Here is a 27483-nt window from a genome sequence, read left to right on the forward strand (position 1 = left end):
CAAATCGGGTAAACATTTTTAAAATTCGATTTTTTTTTTCACAGTCCGAGGATACTGACACCCTAAATCAGAGGACAGCTTCTCTCTTCTTTAGGAAGCATCTTGAAACGTATCTACGCACGTATATTCTTGAAACGTATGTGTTCCTATTGATGTCATCAATGGTGTTTGTTTCCAGGATGATATTTTAATTAGAGTTTATGTTTCAGATTCTACCAGATTTTAATTTGAATCAGTTTAACATGGGTTTGTTCAGAGTTTCCGGCCTAATTATAGGTTACTAATGCTGTGTCTAAAATTAAAATCTAGTATGTACCATCTGTTATTTGAAGTTGACTAAATACTGCATTTCATTTAGTTGTTACCACACTCTAGGTTTGATTATAGTAAGAGACTTAAGGGTGGGGGGATCTAACGAAGAAACAGCGCTCAACAAAAATGCAAGCATGGATTTGTGCAAGTCCCAGGTAACTGTTCAAATGAAATAGTTTAGAAGTGTAGGGTAGAAAGCAAACGGGATATTTAAGAATGCAATTTTGTCACAAATTCAAGGTTTTAAAGTGTCTAACAGCAGAGATCTAGTTTTTCCTGAATTGCAGGAACAAAAGAAGCCTTTGGGAGCAGGGGGGAGTTTGCCTCCCTGTGCTGCCCTTCCACTCTCCAAGTACATCAGGACACACGGACAGGCGTGCCTCGCTTCTCTTCGTCCCCACCAGTGGTGCCAGCGTTCTGGAAGGCTGGCTATTCTTCGGCGGACAGCGTCCTGGGAGGGAGAAAGGCCCAGCCAAGGGTCCTCGGGGCTGGCGCGGAACTCGGCCCGCTCGGAGGTGACCGACCCCAGGATGGAAGCCTTCTTCCCAACCAGGGGAGGGAGAGGAAACGGTGCACAAAAACAGCACGACCTGTCCCTCATCAGCGTCGGAGGGGAAGGGTGGAGACGGGGGAAAACGAAACGGGCCAGACGCCTGGGCTCCCGCCCGAGCGGCTTTTAAACTGCGTTTCTACAACCTCTCGCTCCGCTCGGCGGCTAATGGAACCCGCGCGAGCCGCCCCGCCAATCACCGCCGCGCTTCCTCCCGCCGCCCGCCAATGGCGGCGCGCGTTCTTGGGGCGTGGGCGAAGCAGGCTGCTCTCGCCTGGGCTGTACTGTGTGGGCTGGGGTTGGTGCAGGCTCCCAGCCTGTCGGCATTTGGTCCGTAGTTGGGCTCGCGGGGCTTTTGTGCCCGAGTGCGGCCTCGCTTTGTGCCTGCGAGTTTTCTGCGGTGCCTCGCGGCGCTCCTCCCGGGCGGGAGCCGTGAGGCTCGGAGGCGGCAGCGCGGCCCCCGGCCAGGAGCGAGCGCGGCGGCGTGAGCGGCGGCAGTGAGGCTGCGGGGAAGGGGACTCGCAGATCCCGGAGATGCCGGAGTTCCTGGAAGACCCCTCGGTCCTGACGAAAGACAAGTTGAAGAGTGAACTGGTCGCCAACAATGTGACGCTCCCGGCCGGAGAGCAGCGCAAAGACGTGTACGTGCAGCTCTACCTGCAGCACCTCACGGCGCGCAACCGGCCGCCGCTCGCCGCGGGCTCCAACAGCAAGGGGCCCCCGGACTTCTCCAGCGACGAGGAGCGCGAGCCCACCCCGGTACTGGGCTCCGGGCCGTCCACCGCGGGCCGCAGCCGCGCCGCCGTCGGCAGGGTAAGGACGCCCGGCCGGGGCCACAAAGGCGGGCGTTTGGCCGTTTCCGCGCGCGCTCGCCCCCGCTCGGCGCGGGGCTGTCCCCGCGCCCCGGCCCGCAGCTCGGTTGCGGCCGGGATGAGGGCTCCGGAGCGGGGGCGCTGCGGGGGAGGGACCAGAAGTTGCGGGCGCTCGGACGCTGTGCCGGAGCCGTGCGGCGCGGGGGCCCTGGCCGCCGGCCCGCGGCGGTCGGCAGTGGGCGCGCAGAGCCGGTGCGGGCGCTGCTCCGGCGCCCGGCGAGGGTCGGCCCCTAAGCGCTGCCAGGTCGGGTCGGAGCGTTTTCCCGCTTCAGTAACCGAAACGAGTGGCGGCAGCGCAGTCTCAGAGCGCTCCCTGGAGGGCGACTCGCGACATACTCATATCTACGCAGAATTTGAAATAAAGAACTTCCCGCCTTTTTATGTTGGTTTTGTCGGTTCGCATACGGAGGGCTTTTTGAACCGCTGGTGTTGCCTCGTTCGTCTTCCTTCCAGCAGCAGCCCATCGCTTGGCGGGGCAGCTTTACTCTAAATTGAAATGCGACCTTTGCAGAAACCTTTTAAAACGTTTATCATCGACATTAGGATATTCTAGTAAATGGGTTTGGGTTGATGGTTCTTGTTTATTTCCCCCCCTTTTTGCTTGATTTCGCTTGAGGAAGGAAAGATTCAGAACCAAGACACACGTTTATTTTATGACATTCTGCTATGTGGGTATTAAATTTGAAATGTCCAATCCTCGTTAAATCTCACATTGGCTCCAGCGAATGCTTATTAGTTTGCATTTTGTTACCGGTAAATTTTAAGTGTGTGGGGGCTTTTTGGTTTGCATATACCTAGTTACCAGGCTTCATATCATAATGTAGTTAAAACTTGATGGCTAACTTAAAATGCTTTCGTGAGAGACAGTGAAATGTGGTGGTTGGAGTTTTTGCTTCTGGTTACTATGCTGCTTTTCTTTTTCTTTTTCTTTTTTTTTTTTTTTTTTTCTTTTTGGTGCTGCATTCTGCAACAGAGCCACACCCCAACCTCTTTCTTTCAAAAGTTTTGCAACATTTCTGTTAATATGTACAATCAGAAAAATGAGAAATTACACTCCATTTATGTATGGTCTATCAAAATGTATAAATGCATTCTACTGTCATGTACGACTAATTAGAACAAAAATATTTCTTTTTGGATCTAATGGTTTTGCTGACTAATGAAATGGAAATGGAAGATATAAAATGGACACGTGTAAATTTAATTGAAGTCTCATTCTCAGCTTCAGAGAAACTGAATATCATGTGGTGTCTGGCACATAATATCTAATAAGTATTTGTTCAGTAAATAAAAGAGCAGCCACTCCTTATTGTTTCTGATGTCTCCTTTTTATGGATTTAAATAAAGCCACTTTAAACAACAATTTACTTTCAAAGTAAGATACATCCTTTATTTTTCCCCACTGACTTAAAAAAAGGAGATAGTATTCAAACTATTTCACTACAGATTTGATCAAAAGTGAAATATTTCTATTTCAGTCAGCACACCTTAAAAAAAATAAAAGTTCTTCTGTAGTACCCTCCTTGGTCTTCTGGGTAGATGTATTAGACCATAATGTTTTGGTTGTATACAAAAATTTTAAGTCTTGGAGTATCCATTTTTGAGTTCCTAATGTGTGCTCATAACAGATTAATAAAATAATAGAAGTTATAACAAATCAATAAAGGTTGATTTCTGCAGACCCTACACATCATGAAAATTTAGTCTCTTGGATCTAAAAATTATTTATTCATTTCTCACCCCAATTCACTTTGGGGGGAAAGAATTCACATTTTTTAAAGTACCTACTGTGGGACTGGAGGTGTGGCTCACTTGATAGAGCATCTGCTTAGTATGTGGGAGGCCTAGGATAATCCTCAGCACCTGCCCCCCCCCCATACTATGTCCAATGACCTGGTTAAAAGTAATCTTTCTCTTTCTGGGGGGGAGGGGTGTCTCCTGGGCTCAAGTGATCCTCCCATCTTGGCCTCTTAACTGAGACTGCAGGAGTGCACCACCATGCCCAGCTTACTTTATAGAGGAGAATTATTTCATAACCACAGAATTTTGTCTTCCTCTTGAGTGATTAAAACAGTGTGCACCTTTGGCCAGGCTCAATGACATCAACAACTTGAAAAAGTTAATATTGGTAGTCAGTTGGTAGCTTTATTTTCTATTTTAAAGATACTTAAGGCAAATGTGAGTTATAACTTAGGAGTTGGAATAGATTTATTTTATAAGAGATAGGTAGGAAAAGTTTCTTTGGATTTACAAGAAAAGAACCATAGAACATTTATAATAATTGATATGTAAAATTATTGTGCATGTCAGATTCCTTTAATAGAGAATTTGTTTTATATGTGCTACCACAATAATGTCTTCCTAGATTGTGTGGTATGACAAACATTTGCATGTTACAATTTTTATTACTGATTTTGTTTTCTTATTTTTCTTTTATTTATCTTGATGCCAATATATTAGGTGCTGAAATTAGATTGTGGACAAAGAATAAACATTTATTTGAGTTGGCAGTCTGCCTTTTTGTTCCAAAGTGCAAAGGGACGAAGGTGTGCTAGGAATTAAACCCAGGGCCTCGTACATGCTAGGCATACACTACCACTGAGCCACACCTCGCAACCTCATTAATTCTTAACAGGAAATGTTTAAAGACTTGGGACAGAACAATAAAAAGTATGTTAGCATTGGGGAATGTTAATTAAATCATAAATTGACTACCATGCCCCGTAAGGAGGTATTAAATGAATCAGGGAGTTACAGATTTATATTGTGGGCCTGCTGCTTATTGAACAGTGAACATTGATTGCCATTTTTACCTGGAATATAGGAATAAACTAAAAGTCACTTATTAGATTGAGCATTGATTATGTGAGTTTGCATAAGTGAAATGCCTAGTGATACCTGTTAAGGCCATGGTTTCTGAATTTTTTCATCTTAATGTCAGGGCGATACAGTGCAAAGTTACTGTAATACAGTTTTCAGAGAAGGACAAATATGTGAAAGTGATATATAATGTCTGTTCAGATGTTACTGTATTGCATAATGTGCATATTTCCCTTGTTAGGCTTGCAGCCTTGGACCTTAATTTCCTCGCTTAGTAAAATGGGGATATTAGCATCTCTATCAGGATTTTTTAGGAGTCTCTAAATTAATACTGTAAGGCACTTTAGAGAACACATCTCAATGTGTAATGTGTGCCCAGAAGAATCTATTTTATAATAGTATTGTCATAGTTCAACATCTTTGCTACTAAAGGTAGAGATTAAAGTAGTTCATAAGTGATGTTACAAAATTGTTGGGTTTTAAAATTGAAAAAGATAGATGTCATCTGATATCTGGGAACAAACTGGAGAAGAGTGCTTGGTACATAGGTACTCTATTTTTGACTAAATGAAACTTAACAGATTGTGATTTTTCTTAAGGAATAAAGCTATCTGAAGGTAGAATTTCATACAATTAATGTTTCCTTCTTCCTGATTGAAGCTGTTGTCTTGTTGATCATATACACCAAACTACATATCTCCCAATTTTTCTTATTAAATTTGATATTTATAAAATGAATTACTTTTCTGGAACTTTCCCCCTACAGATTAAATTTAAAATTATATAGCCTGTTCTGAACCTTTGTACTACTTGATTTACTTTATGCAAGTTTATCTGCCACTTTTTAAAGTTTCCTTTGTTTGGCTGAAGTCTCTCTATGTTCTAATAAAATGTAAGGGAATTTGTTTCCTACTTTGATTTGATAAACCTGTGTCATTTTTCCTCTTTTTAGTGGTGCTGGGGATCTAACCCAGGGCCTCATGCATGCTAGACAAGCATGCCACCTACCTCTAAGCTACATCCTTAGCCCCCACCATAAGAAATGGAGTTTCACAAATAAATGGCTTATTTTTCCCTCTCTCAATCTTACACATTCATGTGTTTGACAGAACATCTTATGTTAGACACTTTGTTTTTGTTTTTAGATGCTTGGGTTAAAAATATGATCCTGCTCTTGCTTTCTGGTGCCCACTTAAATGCTGCATCCAAATTACCTAAGCTACACATTTCAAATACAGATTCTCCGGCCGAAGTTTAAGAATCAGAATGAATCTTTTAAAATAGTGGTAAGCTCTTAACTGAGGAGTTGAGGTTTTAACAACAAGCCAAACTTGGGGGCTTATTGCTCAAGGAGTTCACCATTTGCAGAAAATAAAGGATGCATACAAATAGCTAATAAAAAGTAGGTGGACTGTGATGAATGTTTAAGAAAGTTTTCTCAGAAACTTCAGGCTGGTAACCTGGGCATGGTGGCAAACGCCTATAATTCCAGCTGCTCAGGAAGCTGAAGCAGGAGGATTACAAATTCTAAGCCATTTTGGGCAATCTAGTGAGACCTTCCTTGTCTCGATATAAAATATAATAAAGAACTCGGTAAGTAACTCAAAGACAGCGGGTTTGCTTAGCCTGTGCAAGGCCATTAGTTCAATCTCTAATACCACAGCACCCCCCCCCCCCCCAAAAAAAAAAAAAAAAAAAAAACTTGAGGATGTTGCAAGAAATTGGAATTTTTGGACATTTTGTTGATAGTAAAATTTGAACATTCTTATGCTGGGAGAAATTATTTACAAGTAATTCAAACCTGGTTAAATTATCCTTTTTTTTTAAGTATATTATATAATGGAGTTTTCCTCTACAAACTATCCTTTTTGGAAAATTCAAGTAAGTCAATAACACAAGATTAGGTTGGTTTGATTTAAAAAAAATCTTTTCTTTAAGGAATCCAAGGTTTTAAATACAGAGCTCTTAGGTTCTAGATAACTATTTTAACATCAAAGTGTGGATTTCAAGATTCGAGCCTGGTAAGTCTAGATTAGTGCAATAAAAGATTTCTAGTGAATTAACTTTGTTATTAGCAGCCCTCTGAAAAAATTTTATGTGAAGTTTTTTGTTTGCTTGCTTGCTGGGTGGAACTCAGGGCCTGTGCTAGGCAAGCATTTTACCACTGAGCTACATCCTAAGCCTCTATTCAAATTTTTTAGAAATTTTGATACATTCCCATAAGTGCCTGCTTTTCCCCTAAGACTTAATTGTAAAGCAACTAATCTATACAACTTCATAATTTTAGCCATTTTTCATAAAACATTTCTAAGATGCAGCATTAACTCTCCTGCTTTAAATAGTAATTCAGGCCTCAGTTGACTTTGGTTGATATTTATGGCCATTATTTGAACAACTGGGTTTTGTTCAGTATTCCGATACTTTCTAGGATTACTGAGCCTTTTGTAAGGCTGTTTGCCACAATCTTGAAAGGTATCCATACTTTTACTGCCTTCGCCTACTTATTTGGGAAATTTATAGGTTTTCCAGTAGATACTGTCCGTGTTCAGATTTTTTTCAAAAGTTTGTTCCATGTTCTTTCGACTCTTCTAGTGAAATGAATACAGCCAAATCTGGTGAAAAAACTGTGTCAGACTTCCTTCAGTGGCCATAAACTAACTACTAAAATAACTAAGTTACAAGGAGAATAATCATTTGGGCTTCTTATATTCTCTTATGCTTTAAACAGCATCATTTTCATATGTAAACATTAAAATCTTAAAGTCTTAACTTTCCTGTATTAGCTTAAGCTTTCAGGATTATAAGGGCTGGGGCTGTAGCTCAGTGGTAGAGCACTTGGCCTATCATGTGGGAGGCACTGGGTTTGATCCTCAGCATTACATAAAAAAATAAATAAAGGTATGAAAAAACTTTAAGGATTATAAAAAATCAACAGTAAATTGTGTTTATCATCATTGGGGTGAACGTGTTTAAACTCCATCCATCTTCACTTTGCTGCTTTCACAGCAAGTCCAACTTCCACAACTTATTGTGATTGAGACCCTGTTTCAAAATAAAAATGGGGGTGGGAAGTTAATTCAATGTTGAAGCACCCCTAAGGTCAATCCCCAGTACCGAGAGAGAGAATTTAAAAATTCAGCATAACTTTTCGTTGTTTTAAAGAAAATAGATACAAGGTTCATTATTAGATTTATAAGGTTATCCAAAGGCAATTAGTTTTACTTTGTATTTATTTGCTGTTGAATTTTTGATGCCATTACTACTTATTTACATAGGTGTTTCAAAATTGAATATTTCAACAGTTAATCTTTTTAACATTTAAGTTATTTGTGTGAGAATTAGTTTTGTGCAGTCTAATTACTGTTGAATTTAGAAATACCCTCAAATAATCAGTTGCTTTTAACTTAATCAAATTGCTATGGTCTAATGAAGTATAACTATAAATTGACTTGTAGATGAATGTTCATATTTATTTTATACACCATATTATTTGTCTAATAAATGGACGCTTTTAAAATTTGTGTAGAAATGACAACTGGACTTTGTTTACAGAAAGCCACAAAGAAAACTGATAAGCCCAGACTAGAAGATAAAGATGATCTAGACGTAACAGAGCTCTCTAATGAAGACCTTCTGGATCAGCTTGTGAAATATGGGGTGAATCCTGGTCCTATTGTGGGTAAGTTCATAAAATTTCAAGTATGTTTTCTATGAAGCAAGGCCCCAAATGATTTTTCCTTCTTGCCTAGTGTTTAGAATTTGGGTTCCAAGGGCTGATCTTATCATTAACCATTTGTAAGACTGAGACTTGAATTTCCTTAACCCTAATGAGGGAAATAAAAGAATTGAACTAGATAATCTATAAAATTACCTCTGTGGTTGAGATCCTTTTATGTGGTGCACATGTCACACCACCTGGTGAGACTGTATTGAGTTTTATTTGTTTTAGTACCAGGGATTGAACCCAGAGGCATTCAACCTCAACCACTGGGCCACATTCCCAGCCTCTTTTTGTATTTTATTTATAAAGACAGGGTCTCACCAGACCTCACTAAGTTGCTGAGACTGACTTTTATGGGGTATAATCATAGTTATTCTTTAGGGGGCATGGTCTGTTTCTATAATTTTCTATATTGGTATGTACTTCTGTTGTTATAGAGAAAATATACAAAATCTAAGACTTGCAGTCAAAAATAGTCATACATGGTTCTTCAGTAGATAATCTCCAATAAGACCTCTACCAATCTACTGTGTATTCCATGTTATTAAAAGAAACATTGTAATCTCTTATTAAAATCTCAGAAAAACACTTATTTTAGAAAAGAGCCCATTATTTATTATTTTTAAGTACTAACATTTAGAAAAGGAAAGGGTGAAAATGAGTTTATAATGTTGTTTAAGATAGTTTCTGAACTAGACCTTAAATAAGACAACGCAAGAGCCAACACCAAGTTTTGCCTTAATACAGGAACAACCAGGAAACTGTATGAGAAAAAGCTATTGAAACTGAGAGAACAAGGAACAGAGTCAAGATCTTCTACTCCTCTACCAACAATTTCCTCTTCAGCAGAAAATACTAGACAGAATGGAAGTAATGACTCTGACAGATACAGTGACAATGAAGAAGGTAAAATTTAAAATTGTTAGTTAAATGCATATAATTTTTTTAGACTTATATGAGACTTCATAATCATGAAGAAGGTAAAGTTTAAAACAATATTGATAGGACATATGTAATTTTTGCTCATATCATTAGAGTAATTCTCTAAGTAATTTGATTTAAATACTTGAAACAAGTGTAAGAAACAAAAAAGTACAAATGTCTAATTTTCTGTTACCTAAACTCACCAGTTAACTACCATTTGCTTCAGATCTCGTTTTTGTAAAGACACTTCCCTCCACTTGGCCTTTTTCCCATTTTCTCCACAGAAGTGACCACTATCAGTAGACGCTTATCTAGTTTTTTAATAGTTTTACTTATTCATCTGTCTAATACATAGTATTATTTTGTATTTTAAAAAATCTTTATAAATCATGTGCTGCATCTTGTGCTTGTATTTTTATTCCATGTTATTTTTAATCCAATCTTAGTGTTAAGTATTTATATGTTTATTCCTTGTTGTTAATATATAGTGGTAGCATTTGAATGTGGCACATTTTTTCTGTTCTCTGATAGGCATTTAAGTTGTTGCTAGGTAATCTGATTTCATGGCAACTTTAAAGCAAACATTTTGACCATATTTTTATATATTATACTATTTTAAAGAAAATTTGTCCATGATATTTAAATATTTTTGAGACTAGCACATGAAATAAATGTCCTTTTAAAAAAAGATAAGTGCAATGAGATATTTATAAACTTATAATTCATATGCCTTATTTGTTAATTTTGTAATTATTTAATTTGACCCAAGTTACTCAAATCTCCAAAGCTTTGCCTTCTAAAGCACAGTCTGCCAAACTGTTCAGAATATGAAATATAGGGTCTTTTCCTTCAACAGCACTATTTTAGCAAGGAGGCAAGAATAAAACCAGCTCATACACAAGTAATGCTTAAACTTCCTGCCTCTTTTGCCTCTACAGGAAAGAAGAAAGAACACAAGAAAGTGAAGTCCACTAGGGATTTTGCTCCTTTTTCTGGACTTCCAACTACTCCCTCTGGTGGATTTTTTCAGGGTATTTCTTTTCCTGAAATCTCCACCCGTCCTCCTTTGGGCAGGACTGAACTACAGGCAGCTAAGAAAATACATACTTCTAAGGGCGACCCACCTAGGGAGCCTCTTATTGCCACAACCTTGCCTGGCAAGGGACAGATGCAGAATTTAGCCTCTGGAGGGAATTTGTTTACTTCCTCCAAGTCTAGCCATGATAGGTATTTAGAGGAAAGTTCTTCGTCATCCTGTCAGCATGAACTCGCTGCCATGTTGGGCTCTACTGCAGCTTCTCCTTCACTGATTAAAGAAACCACTACTACTTACTGTAAAGACATAGTAGAAAATATTTACCGTGGAGAGAAAAGTGGAATTCAGCCATTATATACTGAGAAGTCCAATATTTCAGATCAGTGCATTCTCTCCAGCGAAAGGGAAGTACTAGAGGAGTCTAAGAGATCACGAGTAATTTCCCCACCACTTGCTCGGGCAATCAAAGATTATGTCAATTCTCTGTTGGTCCAGGGTGGGGTAGATAGTTTACCTGGGACTTCTAACTCTATACCCACACTGGACATTGAAAACATATGCAAGAGAATTGATCAGTCTAGTTTTCGAGAAACCAGTTCCCCCTCTCCTCCACGAAAATTCCCTAGACTCAGTGAGAAGTCAGTAGAGGAAAGGGATTCAGATTCCTCTATGTCATTTCAGAATATAGTTGGATCTGAACAGATGTCGTCTTTTGCCAAAACTGTTGTCTCTCATTCACTTACTACCTTAGGCATGGAAAAGTCTAAGAAATCAGAGTATAACATTGATGCCTCAGAACTATCTTTTCCCTTACATGAATCTATTTTAAAAGTAATTGAAGAGGAGTGGCAGCAAATTGACAGGCAGTTGCCTTCATTGGCAAGCAAGTATCCAGTTTCTTCCAGAGAGGCAACACAGATATTATCGGTTCCAAAAGTAGATGATGAAATCCAAGGGCTTACTTCTGAAGCCATCCCACCAGCAGGTACTCAGGCAGCCTCTACTGAGTCTTGTGATAAACACTTGGACTTAGCACTTTGTAGAACATATGCAGCTGCAGCATCCACATTGCAGATGGCAACCCACACTGCCTTTGTAGTTAAAGCTATGCAAGCAGATATTAGTCAGGCTGCACAAATTCTTAACTCAGATCCTAGTCGTACATACCAGGCACTCGAAATTCTGAGCAAAACATATGATGCAGCTTCATTTCTTTGTGAAGCTGCATTTGATGAAGTGAAGATGGCTGCCCATACCATGGGATCTTCTACTCTTGGTCGCCGTTATCTCTGGTTGAAAGATTGCAAAATTAATCCAGCTTCTAAGAATAAGCTGACTGAGGCTCCCTTTAGAGGTGGAACATTATTTGGAGGAGAAGTACACAAAGTAATTAAGAAGCGTGGAAGAAAATAATAATAAAGTTAAGAACTAAGGAACCTGCCTTATCTTTGATAAGGAATTTAAGGTATTTTTATGCCAAAAAAATTTTTAAGGTCTTTTTGGCCTCCACATTGGACTAATTTCAAAATATTAAGCCTCTGCTCATCAAATTATAGTAAAAAGTCATTCCTTATGTGGAACTGCTTTTTTAGATTTGCACAGATAGAAAGGCTGGTACAGTTAAGCTTTATAGATCATATATTCGTCTCAGTTAATGTTTCCTATTACATTTTTTACAATTCTTCAAAACTAAGAAAATTTCAATAACTAAAAAGTAGATTCTTCATTGTTTTAAATATCATATGCATATTCCCTTCTACAAAAGGTAAAATTAAACACTACACATTCAAAATAATGATTTATCCTTTTTGATACTCCTAATTATCTTCACTTTCTAGAATTTGTCTACACTTTGTTATTTTCTTGTGTTATATGCTGATGTCTACAGTAGCATTCATAATATTCATAATATTCTAGATCAGTGAAACTTAAAGTGCCACAAACTGTTACTGATCCACAAACATGCACAAGAATTTGAATCTGAGGGGTTAGGAACATAGCTCAGGAGTATAGTACGTGCAAGACCCTGGGTTAGTCTCCCCATCCCCCATTGCTTTTTTAATAAAAGAATTTAAATATAGAGGCACCTTTTAGGTCAATAAAAGGATTTATTTTTGTAGTAAACTTACTGATAGCAAAAGCAGTATATGGCTTTACATTCTAATACAGGTGCCTCATCGCCTCAGGAATTAATAGCTAACAATTCATGGACCACACTTTGAGAGACACTGCTTGTTGATAAATAGTCGAGGATAGAACATGCATACACAACCACTGTATTTTGTCAGATGAACTAGACACTGGAGAGATGGGGCTTTTTTTTTTTTTTTTTAATTCTTTTTGAGGTCTGTTGTATTTCATTGATGATCAGTCTTAATAACCTAGACACTAAAAGCAGATTTATCGGGTTTTTCTGAAAACCTTAAGAAGTACTATATCCCAGTGTCTACGTCTGTATAAAGCAGTATATTACTCTGTTTTCATTTCTGTGATTGTAAGATAAAGAATCTGACTGTAGAGACATTGTGGAAAACGGTAATCTTAGCATAACAGAAGGTGGCCCCTTACGTTCTCCTCTAGCCATTTATTCTCAAACTACACATTCCATCTTTGCAGCTTTCTGGGAGCAATTTGTTATTTGTCTTCTGAAATGTACATGTATACATGTACCTACTAAGTACTTTGTGATTTTTAAAAATGTATTGATGTAGAATGCTACCACGAATTCAATAAAGTTGTTAAATTTGAACAGTTTTGTGTGGTCTCCAGAAACCTGTTGTATGTGTGCTTTATTCTTGCAGTTGCGAACAAGTTGAATATTTGTGGATGAACATTTCATTTCCATTTCATCATTGAAACTCACTTAATATTTCAATGGTACAATTAAATATTCCAGTTATTGTTGCGGGTTTTCTTCTATTTGAAGAGTATGCTTTTATTGGCTGTTGGAATCTAAATTTGTAAGAGGAATTAATCTGTAACCAGATAAATTATTTGCCTAATCATTTTCTGCTTGGCTATAGTTTTTTTACCTTGTGCTTTCCAATTCTTAGATTCCAACTTAACAAAGCATAAAAGTAGATTTTTACAATGCTAAGGTTGTACCAAACAGATAGATTGATAGATCTCTTAATAGAAGTGTTGGGATATGGGGGTACTGTAGTTGATAGCTTATTCCTAAATGAAGATTGAACTATTTGAACTAGATAAAAATCACCTTCCTTTTTGCATGAAAATTCTAGACTGACTAGTATCAGATTGGAAGTTGGTAGGACACGTGTATCATAGCCATCTTGACCACTCTGTAGCACAACTACATTGACTTCATACAAATTGAGCTTTAAGAATTGACTCCATTCATGTTTCTTGGTAAGAAAATATAATCTAACAAATTTTGGGTAGTAGAAGTTACAACTGACAACTAAGTTTGCTACACTATAATAAATGACCACAAAAATGGGAAAGTTAAGTGTCTTTAAAAATGGAGGTCTTCAAATGGCAATAAAATCAAGACTAGAAAAATGAAAAATTGAAACCAATGAAAAATATAATAAATACTGGCTCATCTTCAAAGAAATGTTATTTTTGTTATGGGGTAGAGAAAGAGAAGTGCCCTGTGATTGGTTGTACTTTTCTGTGAACAAGATTCCTTCTTTTATGTGGACTTTTTGTAACTATATCAAAAATTGATTGATTGGTACTGGTGATTGAACCCAGGACTTCTGAGCTATACCCCTCATTGAGAAGAGACTTTTAGATTGCACTTACATGTTAATATCCTTGATAATTACTATGTATTGTTATTAGAGGCTTGATGTAATACAGATTTTTTTTCATTCTTAAAATTCTTTGTGGCATTTTTCTTTTCCACACACCAAATTTAAATTTAACAAGCTAACTTTTGTTATATAGTAGTAATGTACTACATGGAAAAACTACTGGCAAACTGTATTAACTATTTTAATGTCCTTTTCCCACATTTGAAATCATCTTTTAGTGAAAAGCCTACACAGAAGCAATTGGAATTCACTTTCACGTTTAAATTTATTAGTCCAAGAAAAAGGAAAGAATAAGTAGGAAGAAATTGGAATCAGATTAAAGAGGGAATCAAAAAATCCAAAATATAATAGTAAAAGATTTTAAGACAAATTGTGGTGAAACAATTTTGTTCTATTGAGATCACCAATAGACAAACTTGGTTTTATGTACTAAGATGTCTAAAACTGGGTTCCCAAGTTATATTAGAGCATAACTTACATGTTTCAGAAAGTAATGGTTTCTCCAATATTATTTCCAGAGTCTAAAATAGAGCTCAAGCTTGAGAAGAGAGAACCACTAAAGGGCAGAGCAAAGACTCCAGTAACACTCAAGCAAAGAAGACTTGAGCACAACCAGGTATATTTAGCTTTGTAATCAACATGTACAGGTTTAAGTAATCCAGTGACACTCGTCTGTCCTGTTAGACTTTGGTTAACAGTTGACACCCAGTTTCATTGTACTGTTCACTTTTCATAGTTAGCTACACAGCATGGGAAATCTAAAGTTTGTGGTTTGTCAGTGTTGTAGTATTACGTTTACTGCAAAAGCAAGTGTTTGATAAAAGTCTCATTTGTGTTTGATTCTGTACTAAGCATGATTCAAAGCTGGTCAACTGCCTCTCTTCCCCAGTTTCTGGAAATCAAATCCAGGGCCTCATGGGTGCTAGGCAAATGCTCTCCTGCCATACAGTTTTTTGAGAGAAATATTTTGAAAGATGGAAATGCCTTTGTAATTTTGATACAGCCTCTTTAAAAGGCAGGGGATAGTTTTACATTTGTGTCTTGGTTTCTGGATTTCTGACTTTGCTTTTATTTTTACCTGCTTTGTCTTTTGTGGTGTTTTCCTGAACTCTGAAGCTAGTCTAATACTAAGATATTTTTTTCATATTCTAGATGAAAGTTTGCCTTTTTGTATTAGAAGAAGATGCAAAAGGAAATGTAGGAATTTAAGGGGAAAATCAGCATGTATAAATGAACTAGTTTACAGAGAACTAATTTTTGGCTCTTAATTTAAACACTTATCCCTACAGTCTTTTTCCTTGTCCATATTCTTTAGCTGAAAATTTTGTCTAGTTGGCTATTTTATCATTTTTAATGTTCTGTCTGTCATTTAAAGTCCCATGTCCCACTTGGGCATGGTGGCATAAGTCTGTAATCCCAGCTATTTGGGAGGCTGAGGCAGGAGGTTGTGAAGTTTGAGGCTGGCTTTGGGCATCATAGTAGGACCTGTCTCAAAATAAAAAAGGTCTGGGGGTATAGCTCAGAGGTAGAATGAATGCTCCTGTGTTCAATTTCTCAGTAAGCGGGGGGGACCCTGTCTTCCAATGAAGTGAGTGTGTGTGTGTGTGTGTGTGTGTGTGTGTGTGTGTGTTTTCACATTCACATATGCGTACAGAGCTGGGATTGAACCCAGGGCCTCTTGCATCTAGATCATGTACTCTGCTACTGAGTTAAATCCCAACCAAACATATTCTTGATTTCTTAAACCATGTTCCTCTGCTCATTTAATGTAGCTGATGAATTGAATTTTAGAACTATTTATTAAAAATAAGCTTGGTGTCTACAGAAAATGTGTAGAGTATTGATGAATGTTTTGTTTTAATACAGAACCAAATATCAGAATAAATATATTATTGACCTAGTATTTCTAGCGAAGAGCTATAGAGGCATACTAAGGAATAAAGAAATAAGATTAAGAGCAGGAGAAATTGGAACAACCGTGAAAGACAATACAGTAGACAAGTATGGAAGATTTTGTTCCAGAATATGAAGGCAAGGTGGCTAGCAAGAGTGTATGTCTGATCAGATAGTAGGTTAAAGGAAGGGAGGTAGGGTATTAGAGATGGTTTAATGATTAGTTTGGGAAATCTAAACTGAGGAGCAGGATAAATAGTCAAAGGAGAGTTTAGGTTAAGGAGTTGACAGGATTAAACTGTGGACTTATTATAAAAAATGTAAAACAGAAGAGGGGAAGGAAGAGTTTGATGACCCTCCACTCACCGATGGTCCAGTTATCAGTGTATCTTCACCCACACCCTCCAGCTTTTTAATTTTTTTTGTTTTGTTTTGTTTTGTTGTTTTGCCTTGTTTGGAGTATTTAAAGCAAATCCCTGACATTTCACATGTTAAAATATCAGTATTTTAATGTTTATCTCTAAAAGATAGCTATTTAAATGACAGTGCCATTATCCCACCTAGTAATATTAATAGTTTGTTCATATCTAAACTGGGTTCATATTATTCCAGTCTCAGAAATGTCTCACTTTTCTATTTTACAATTTGTTTGGATCAATCAGGGATCCAGACAAGACCCACATATTTTACTTTTTAAATAAATTTTTGATCTCTAAGCCTGCAGCTATTCCCACTATACCTTTTTCCTCCCTCCATTTCTTTGGTCCAGAAACTAGGTCATTAGAGTCTTGCCCACATTCTGGATTTGATTAATCAGGTCATTTAATTTGCCTGTGTATCTTATATACTGGAAGTTAGTCAAATAGATCTTTCTCTTATGATAGAAATGTTTTATATCTGTACTGTTCATTACAGTAGTGTCTAGTTTTTGAATAACTGGAATGTGACTTAGCATGTGTGAGAAACCAAGTTTTTAATTATATTTAATTTATTTAATTATATTTAATTTATTTAATTTAAATTTAAGTCAATACCTGTGGCTAGTAGCTTCCATATTGGATAGCACAGATCTTAAGGGTTAGTTAGAGTAGGTTCAGTTTCTTTGAGAACACTTCACATGTGATGTTGCAGCCTTTCTATTGATTATTTTAGAAAGCATGTGTGTGCCCTTCTCTTGGTGCTAAAATTAATGAGTAATGGGTTCAGATGTTGAAAGATTGATCCAATTAAAAGTTTTACATTGACCTTTCATTCTAATGGTTCCAACAGTTATTAATGATTATTGCTTAAATCCATTATTTTATTTGAGGTTATAAAGTGGTGATTTGAGGGTTGGGGATTGTAGCTCAGTGATAGAGCACTTGCTTAGCATGCTAAAGGCCCTGGGTTCAATTCCCAGCAATGCAAAAAATAAAATGACTAATTTTAAAAAAATTTTTTTTTAAATGGTACTTTGTCTTAGTATCTTATTCCTTTACATCTATGACCAGATTTTTTTTTTTACGAAGAACCATTCCTCATGCTTTTCTCAGGTACTTAAAAATAAAGTTTTATACAAGAGAACCAGGAGGAATACTTCTTGCCTTTTGTTTGCCAATTTTCAAATTAATGTGTCCAGTTAGTTCAAAGGGTTATCAGTAAAACCCTAATTTTATGGTTTTTATGTGTTTGACTCGTGATCTACTGTAGTCATTTTTTTTCCTTCCCTCTGCAGCATTAGGGTTTTTTCATGTTCACAGTGTGCCATCTTCAGTCAGTGGGAATTACTAAGTTGGTTCTTGTGTCCTTTTATTGTCCCCCATATGTCTTTGGTAGTTTCTTGCAGGAGTGTTCTTCTTACTGAATTGTCATTGCTTTTACTCCTTTTCACAGAAAAGCAAATCATGAATGGTGAACTTTTGGTGCTACACTTTATCTTCTCATATGCTTGGTATCTTGGTTCTTCAAATGATAACATATCTTGTATCACAGATGTTTCAAAATAATACAGTATTACTACTAACAATAACACTGCTAAATGCAGTTTGGGACTTTGTATTTCCTTTTCTTTAGGGCATATTTCATTGGGCTATAAAGTCAAAATGCTGTTCTTAAATATACTTACATACTTTTTTTCTTTGTGTTTTAAGGCCACAACATAATGTACTGTTAGGGGTTTTTTCTTTTTCTTTCATTTTTATAGTCTTTTTATTTTTCTTTAAGTTTTGGTTAGTTCCTTTTTGAAAATATAAATAAATACATAAACTTGTTTATATACATATGTGAGAGTGTGCATGTTTGTTCCCTTCTTCCTTGCCTAAAAGGCAGCCTACTTTGTACATTGTCTTTAACTTAAACACATATCCCAGAGATCACTCCATATCTGAATTTATCCATCTTCCTCATTGTTTTGTACAACCACTTGAAGCGTTGCAGTTTATGGACATGCTGTAATTTATTTAGCCACTTCCCCTTTGGTGAATATTTGAGTTGTTTTCATTTGTATGCTGTTATGAATAATGCCAAGGTGAACAGATGACTGGCCTTTTAGGTGTGGTATTTCACATTTTTGTCAGTTTATCTTGAGGAAGCCTGCAAGTGAAATGTCTATGTAGTTTCATTAGGTATAACTAGGTTTCTCTCTGTATGATTTGAAGCATTTTGCATTCCCAGCAGCACTATATGAAAGTACTGTTCTCTATTGGAGGAATATAATGCTTTTTGTTAAGTTAGTATGAATAATCATAATTGGTCATGTTTTACCCAAATTGGTAATAAGCTGTCTAGAAAAGTGGCTTTTCATTATCTTGATTTTTATCTTTTGGTAACCTAGTTTTGTGAAATGTTTTTTGTTTAGCTCTTGTCTTTTTATTGATGGAAATTGATAGCCTTTTTAAATAACCTAGTTCCTGCGTTCTCGCATACCTCAGCTACTTAATGCCTTCTAACTGACTTTTTGCCTTATAGCTTATGCAGAAGTCATCTCGCTGAACATAGATGACACTGCAGTTCTTATTTTGTCTGTAAAACACATAGCAATCACATTACTAATTTTACATCCCAGTGAGCTTCTTTTCATTGTTTGATCATCTTACTAAATAATTACAGTACTGAATTATAATTTTATATTTTGTTTATATATTCAGTCATTTTTAATTTGGGTTCTAATAAAAATCTTGAGAATATCTTTTTTTTTTGAGAATATCTTTTTTAATTGTGTAAAGGTTCTCAGTTTTCTGTAAAGATCATTAATTCTAAATTGGATAATAGAAACTAATAAAATTGGTTGACATTTCTCAAAGAACTTATAAAATCTGAACAAAAGTAAATATAAATGATTTCCAGAAGTCATAACTAGGCCCTCAGGCAACCAATGTGTTCCTTGTGTTGCCTGGCATAAAAGATGATAATTTTAAATGAAATTTAACCTTGAAAATGTAAACTTTTTTTAAATTAACATAATGGTTTCATTAGATGCTTGGTAAAATTTTTAATGTACTGTTTATTTATTCAAACCAAAACATAACATAAAGTTCTTGGAATTTGGCCTGGCACGGTTGTGTACACCTATAATCCCAGTGGTTCAGGAGGCTGAGGCAGGAGAATTGAGAGTTCAAAACCCAAAGTGAGGCCTTAAACAACTCAGCGAGACCCTGTCTCTAAATAAAATATAAAAAAAAGGGCTAGGGATGTAGCTCAGTGGTAAAGTGCCCCTGCGTTCAATCCCTAGTACCAAAAAAAAAAAAAAAAGAAAGAAAAAAAGTAAGTTAGTTCTGGAATTTAGTAGATGGTTAATTACAAGGAAAAACACTCTTTGCCCACCCCCTTCATCTTGGTTATAGGTAAAGTATATGGTCTTATTGTGTCACTTGCACAACTGATAAACTTTATTAGCTCTTTCAATTAATGTAATTATTTAATTCTTTGAAGAGTTTTTAAGTACTGAATGTATACATATCAAATAGACTAAGATATTTTTAAAATACTTCTAATTTTTAATCAGCATTGAATAATTGATTATTTAAAAGGGAACAATATTCAAAGTAGGTTTTTTTTTTTCCTTCAAGGTGCACTTTAATCCATTGTAGTTATATTAAACCAGTTATTCCCAGCTTTGCACATTAGAATCCTCTCAGGAACAGTAAGAATTAACTGTTTCCAGACCTTTTTATTTTGGGTTTAAAATTTTTGTTTACTCATTTGTGTTAGAAATTGAACCTAGAGCATTGCAGACATTAAGCATATACTGTACCAATGAGCTATATACCCTGAGCCCTGTCTAGACCCTTTTAGAAGAGATTCTCATCTAATTGGTCTGAGGTGGGAGTTGGGAGCATTTAATAGTTTGTAAAGCTCTCCCCAGATGATACACTGCCACCAGGATTGAGAACCTCAGATTAAAACTACTTTTTTTTTTCCTATTTTTAAATAATTAAGAATTTGACTAGTATTAAACATTTTTATGTGTTGTGATTTGCTTACACATTTGCCTTTAGCATTAATTTTACATTCAGCAAATATTCCTAATTGATAGGAGGATAAAGAACACAGATTCTGATTGTGAGAAAAGGTAAAATTCTTTTAATGTCAATTCCAAGTACAGATAAACATAAAATTAAATACATGAGACTATGTATGTTTGTGAGGTTTTGGTAGAAATTAGCATAATTTTTTAATAATTGTTCTTATTATAGGATAAGAATAAAAATGTCTTGGTGCTGGGGATGTAGCTCAGTTGGTAGAGTGCTTGCCTCCCAAGCATAAGGCCCTGGGTTCAATCCCCAGCACTACAAAAAAATAAATAAATAAATTTAAAAAAAGAATAAAAATGTCTTTAAATTTAATAGACACTAACTTGGTCATAAAACCACCTGTTATCTAAATAAAATATTAGCTTGAAAGTGACAACCCAGGCACACTGCTGTAATACTAATAATTGATTGATGTTATCTAATTAAAAGGAATTTAGAAGAATCATCTGATCATAGTGGCTTCAAAATTGAAAGCTTGTTACTAGAAATGGCAGAATCAGGTTCCAACCCAGAACCTCTGAATCAGATTCTGCATTTTAACAAAAGCTCCAGGTGATTGATACATTCCGGTTTGAAAAGCTTTAGTCTAATGGATTTCAAACTAGCAGCATCTAAGAACTGATAAATTATTTTTTAAAAAAGGGGAAAAAAATCTGTTTTTGTTTTTTTTTTTTCCATGGAGAAATTCATCTGGGACTGGAAGGCAGCAACCATCGCTTACCTTTCTGCCTTTCTGTAGTGAGGTGTGGGTAGTATTGTGATTTGGCAGTGACATCGCATATTCACTAGGATTGATTATGAAGTTTTTCTTGCTGACTAATTTTGATTCTGTTTGTTTCTAAGAGTTTGACACCTGGGAATATTTGAGTTTAGATAGCCAAGTGTGGTTTATAATTCAAACTGTTCCTACTAAAATAATCCTAATCACATGAAAAGAATAATGTTCGATTTGTTCTAACAGTCATAAAAATGTTGGTTTGTTTGCAGTGCTAGGGATTAAACTCAGAGCCTTGCACATGCTCGGCAAGCACTCTACCACTGTGCTACACCTCAGCCAAAAGTTTGTATTTTTGCTTTAAAAGGAAATTGACTTGCTATATAATAAATAACTTTCATTTAAGTCATGATCAGTCTGCTTCTTTGTTTAGACAAGAGTTGCAGCTGCATTATTAGAGCTGCCAAGGACACAGTGATAATTGGTGTATCTTTTCCCCACCTCCCTTTATTATAATTTGTGAGCACTTATTTATTGGTGGACTCTTTAGTGTATTTTATGATCCGTTTAGTGTTTTCTGATGCTGAATGTCAGTTCCGTCAGTACATTAGAAATGTTTTGAGGACATATAGCATTATTTGTAAATGCTGGCATTTGGAGAATTTATGGCTTTGCAGTGTGCTGATATGGCCATTTTTAGGGTGTTTGATATTAGAATATGACTTTTTAATGTGTCAATGCTTAAATAGAGCTATTCACAAGCTGGAGTAACTGAAACTGAATGGACAAGTGGATCTTCAAAAGGCGGACCTCTGCAGGCATTAACTAGGGAATCTACAAGAGGGTCAAGAAGAACTCCAAGGAAAAGGGTGATGCAAGGCTTATTCCTTAGAATTGGGTTTCAGATTGGTAGGGTTTTAGCGATTACTTTATATTTATTGTTTTTGTTTTGTTTTCAAACTAACAGGTGGAAACTTCACAACATTTTCGTATAGATGGTGCAGTAATTTCAGAGAGTACTCCCATAGCTGAAACTATAATGGCTTCAAGCAACGAATCCTTAGTAAATATGTTTTGTGAACTATACAAGTGGTCTTCTTTGAAAATTGCCCTTTAATTGAAAATGGGGAGGTGGTGAATTTTGGCAAATAAGTTTAATTCCTCACATAAGATAACATACTTTTTACTACATGTTTGAAGAATTATAAGACTTCACCTGTAAAGTACTCAATGTGTGTGTTTCTGGGTTCTGTTGACTAAATTTTTGTTAAGGGAAAGTCACATGTTACAGAAATAAGAGTGTCTTTTTCTTTTAAGTGTCTTTGTTATGTTTGGATAATTCTGAGTCTGAATAATTTGAATCTTGGCAGGTTGTCAATAGGGTGACTGGAAATTTCAAGCATGCAGCTTCTATTCTGCCAATCACTGAATTCTCAGACATACCCAGAAGAACACCAAAGAAACCATTGACGAGAGCTGAAGTAAATGAATAAAATTTTAGATCGATGCTATCATTGATCTTTTAAAGAGGAAATATTTATATTTGGGATTTTTTTTTTTTTTTTTCTCCAGTGGGAGGGAACAGAGCTTGCTTTCTTGGGTGGTGTGTGTGTGTGTGTGTGTGTGTGTGTGTGTGTGTGTGTGGCGCGCGCATGTGCATACTTATTTAAGACACTTTTATTAGTGAAAACAGAAATTAACTAAGAGTATGACATGCTAATACTATCCTTCCTCTGCTATGTTCCTCTTTTAAGTTCTACTTTTTAAGGGAGTGGTCATTTGTGTGCTGTTTGTAATATGTTCTGTTTGTCATGGATGCAAGTTTAAAAGTGCTCCATGGGCTGTGAGGGATGCTACGTTTTCCTTCTGTGGAAAGGTTAAATAATGGGACTGAAAGTGACTTTGTGTGGTGCTTGAACAGGTTAACTCCTGTATGATTAAGCTTTGAAGTACTAACTGCATGATGCATTATGATTTTTATGAATGTTTATTAAAGGAGTTGAAATATTATTTTGATGTGGGCATAAAGGTAAACATACAGCAAAACATGCTAAAATTTTTTTCTAAGTTGGGGAGATTGCATTGGCAATAAATGAACTAAAATTGGTTAAAGGTTCCTATTAATTGGGCACTTTCTGTATTTGATTATTTTATTATGAAATTCCTAACAGGAAGAAAAAAAATGCACTCTTAATGTTTCATTAATGAAAAATGTGGAAAATTAGTGAGGAACTTACACTTCCACATTAGGTTACTGGATTTTTTTTCCCCGTTTATTGGCGTGGCAGTTTCCCCCTCAATAGCCACATTAAGATCGCTTTGTAGTGAAGAAATTTAGAGAGCCGCGGAATCCTGTGAATACCTCAATGATAACAAATTTAGAAACAGCAGTCCTTAAAACTAGGGTAGATTAAAGGGCATTTTTGTTCTCTAAAATTTCTATTTAAATTTATATTTTAATTATACATTTATATTAAATTTTAACTTCTTTCTTTTTTTATTAGGTTGGAGAAAAAACAGAGGAAAGAAGAGTAGAACGGGATATTCTTAAGGAAATGTTCCCCTATGAAGCATCTACACCAACAGGAATTAGGTACTGAATTAGGAATTGGAAACACTGAATCAAGTATAGGTGTATTCTGCTAGAGTATTCTTCATTCTTCATTGCAAAGTTATTGTACTGTTTTCAGAATTAAACTGTTCTTTTAGGAGCAGATTAATTCCCCTAAGCCACAAGTTGTTTATAACCTTGAAAGTTGAATCATTTTCAAAATTAACTTGTCAAGCTGAAGGATTATAAATAAATCTCTTACCTTCTATTATATATTTAATTTTATTTCTTTGGCAGTACTGGAGGTATAACTCCAGGCCTTAAGTCTCTTCCCTCATTTATTTTTTCATGGTACTGGGATTGAACCCAGGGCCCTGTACATGCTAAGCACGAATCACATCCCAAGACGTGAAGGAAATCAATTATTTCCTGCATTTCTCTTTTCTAATTAAAAAGACCATATTTAAATCTACATGTTGAATTATTTGTTTATGTTTTACTTTCCTCCTAAATATACTTGCTTTGAAAAGCCTTTAAGGCAAGTCCAGTGAGCATTTATCAATGTTTTGCATCTGACTTTTAAAATTGAGAATGTGTACAAGTTTTAAATTGACTGACCTTGTGGCTTTATACTGCTACCTCATGGACTAATATGCTTAGAATTAGAAGTAGTATTGATATTTTTTGTTACTTGTTCAAATCATGAGCTCATCTAAAATTATTTTTTTCTTTTTCCTTTTACTTTCAACAGTGCTAGTTGCCGCAGACCAATCAAAGGGGCCGCAGGCCGGCCGTTAGAACTCAGTGATTTCAGGATGGAGGAATCTTTCTCATCTAAATATGTTCCTAAGTATGTTCCTTTGGCAGATGTCAAATCAGAAAAGACAAAAAAGGGACGTTCTATTCCCGTATGGATAAAAATTTTGCTGTTGGTTGTTGTGGCAGTTTTTTTGTTTTTGGTTTATCAAGCTATGGAAACCAACCAAGGAAATCCCTTCTCTCGTTTTCTTCAAGATGAGACTAGAAAATCCACCTGAATTATATCACTTTGGCACATTCAACTTGGTCTCCTATTTTTAATAACTATAGAAAAACATTTGTGTATATTTGTTGACTCAAGAACTAAAAATAATGTGATTTCACCTCAAATTTAATATTCCATTGAAAAGCAAACAGTATATCTAAATGGACTTCATTTAAATGTTTTGGACTCTGGACTAGTGGGAGATCACTTTGTGCCATATGGATAATCTTTTTTAGCTCTGGAACTTTTTTGTAGGCTTTATTTTTTTAATGTGGACATCTTATTTCATTTTTGGGACAATGTATATTGTTTTTGTGTATTTGGGACACAAAAAGGGCAAAACATGGTAGTATAATATGAAATGACACATTTAAATACTTCGAAGTCTTACGGAAAAGATTAAGAATTATTCTCTGCTGAATAAAATCTTACAGAGGTGGAACATTGAAATTCGGTAAGAGAAAGTAATCTGGTTGTACTTTTGTAACTGAAAGTTTGATGGTATTTATGAAGAAAAGTACAGCAATAATCTCTTCTGTAACTTTTATTAATAGTAATGTTGCCATTGTAGCCCTATCATACTCACTTTTTAAAAGATTTCTAGTATCATGAAAGCCCTATTTCAGTAAGACCCATTTAAATATAGTTGATTTTTAGCAGGGATCTTTTAGGGTAACATATACATGTTTTAGAGAACTAGCTGGCTGTACGTGTTTGAAAAGATGCTAGCTAGCTAGAAGGCTATAATTGGAAATTTATACTTTTAATTTACAACAAAAGATTCTGTCAATCCAATTTACTACCAGAATTTTTTTTTTTTTTTTTTTTTTTTTTTAGATAAGTGTGTGTACATGTTTTGTTAAAAGTTAGAAACTTAAATACTGGTGTTGTGTTCCATTTGGATTCTTTGTTGCATTGTCTTCTACTACCAAAAACAAACTTACGCCAAGTGTTGTTTTTTTTCCCCCCTATATTTCCAGATATAATTTGAGTAAAAAGTACAAAAAGTATTTGCTTTTAAGTTACATACAAGCAGTAGTTAATACTTAAAGTTGTAAACTTTCAGTGCACAGTGGGCATTATGATTTTGTGTATTCTTGAAATGGTTAGCTTTATCTTTGTGGTTGATTTATTTTAACTTTTTAGCTAAAACTTACCTCATGTATAACTTGGTTGCATAAAATTGTAGGTGATGGAAATTTCAATAGAATCAGGTAAAACATAAAAACTTTAAACTTAATCATTTGAGTTGCAACTTTATAGTCATTGACCATAAAGCACACTAAAAACATAAGTTATTTTAAAATATCATCCAAAATAAAAGATAATTTTAACAAAGGAAGAAATTGAAGGTGTATGTTTAGACCACACAAATTTTATTTGAAATAAAATAAATTCTGATTTTTAGCTTTTAGGTATTTTGTAGATATTTTTACTCAACTTTTGCAGTTCAGACCAGAAACACTTATAGGTCTGATTCTGCAGAGACACAGGGGAAACTCACTCCTAAATCTGAAAAGCTTTCCTCTCTTGAGTAAAAGTGTCACTTTGAGATGAGCCACAGAGGAGGCATGTTTTACTCAACTTTTCCACTATCAGGTAATAGGCATCTGTACTTACCTTTGTTTTCACACTTCGTTCCCATATTGTTTTCAGTTGTTTGGTTATAATTAGAAATTGAGAGCGACTCCTTTTAATGTTTAAAAATGTAAGGAGATAAATCATATTTAACATATATGTAAGAACAATTCTCTAATAGGAAAAGTATGGTCCAAAATAGCAAAAGTAGGACTGGGTAAAACATGTACTCATTTTTTAAAAAACATGTACTTGGTCTTTTGTCTGTGTCTGTTTTATTCCACTAGAGTAACTGTGTCCTTGTTGTAAACGCAAAGCATTTCTTCCTGATTAAATCATAGATGTAGATTTACAATATAATTCAATAATAAAAAAAAAGTAATTAACCTCTAGTTTTGTTGTTGCAATAAATGATTTTTAGATGGCACAAACATTTAAGATTTCTAGGTAATAGTTCTCGTGTATTTATGGATTAAGTTTTAGCTCTCATTTCAGTGTATTCCTGTATGTGTTACTTCTAATTACCATAGTAATCAGGTCCTCATTTGTTCATAAGTAAGCAGTATACAGCCATTATACCTGCAGAAAGACATTTAAGAAGCTCTCAAAGCCACCTCTCCCCTGTTTATAATACAGTAACTACTTTATTTCAGTCTCCCTTTTCCTTCTTCACCCTAGCTCCATCTTTACTGTTGTTAGTACTTATCTGTGACACTCAGGATTGTTACTCTTGTACTGAGACTAGGCCAAAGTGTCACTGTTATATCCATTGTGAAATCGTGTTCACAAGATGAAAATGCTGTTACGTCTCTCATTTGTGTGTCCACCAATGGTGATCTTATTTAATTTAATGGTTCTTAAAGTAATAAATAACACTATAATTAATTGGAAAGCAAATAGCATGAAAGGTTTAAAATATATAGCATGCTTAACATGTTCCAGGTAATATTACTGTTATGCCCTTGATATGTGTTGACTCAGTCTTCCTGATATTACTGTGAGACAGGTATTATTCTCTCAAATGAGAGAATGGATGCCCAAAGAGACTAAGAAACAGTCAAGTTTGTGCTCAGCTGAGAAATAACGGATCTGTTTGCTTACCTCAGAGGAGACCAAAAGACAAACTGCACACACAGTCATTTCTCTGTTCAGCCCTGTTCCTTCCATAATTTTGGTGGTGCCTTTTAATTTCTAAAT

At 35.8% G+C, this 27483-nt stretch overlaps 1 protein-coding gene across 7 annotated transcripts; it reads left to right on the plus strand.

Annotated features, from left to right (window-relative positions):
• Positions 1-27483, plus strand: TMPO (thymopoietin). Of its 7 annotated transcripts, XM_079142222.1 has the most exons (9): positions 332-1675; positions 8107-8233; positions 9023-9181; positions 14533-14630; positions 21883-22002; positions 22101-22196; positions 22504-22614; positions 23638-23726; positions 24436-26785. In XM_079142222.1, exons 1-9 carry the CDS (start codon positions 1397-1399, stop codon positions 24719-24721), a joined length of 1365 nt encoding a protein of 454 aa, XP_078998348.1. In that variant the 5' UTR covers positions 332-1396; the 3' UTR covers positions 24722-26785. The 7 variants fall into 7 exon arrangements, with proteins under 7 accessions (XP_078998347.1, XP_078998349.1, XP_078998353.1 ...); XM_079142223.1 differs by lacking the exon at positions 9023-9181 and having other exon boundaries at positions 14-1675; positions 24436-27483; XM_079142224.1 differs by lacking the exons at positions 21883-22002; positions 22101-22196 and having other exon boundaries at positions 367-1675; positions 24436-26780.

This window comes from Sciurus vulgaris (genome assembly GCF_902686455.1).
Source record: "Sciurus vulgaris genome assembly, chromosome: 5".
Lineage (NCBI taxonomy): Eukaryota > Metazoa > Chordata > Mammalia > Rodentia > Sciuridae > Sciurus > Sciurus vulgaris.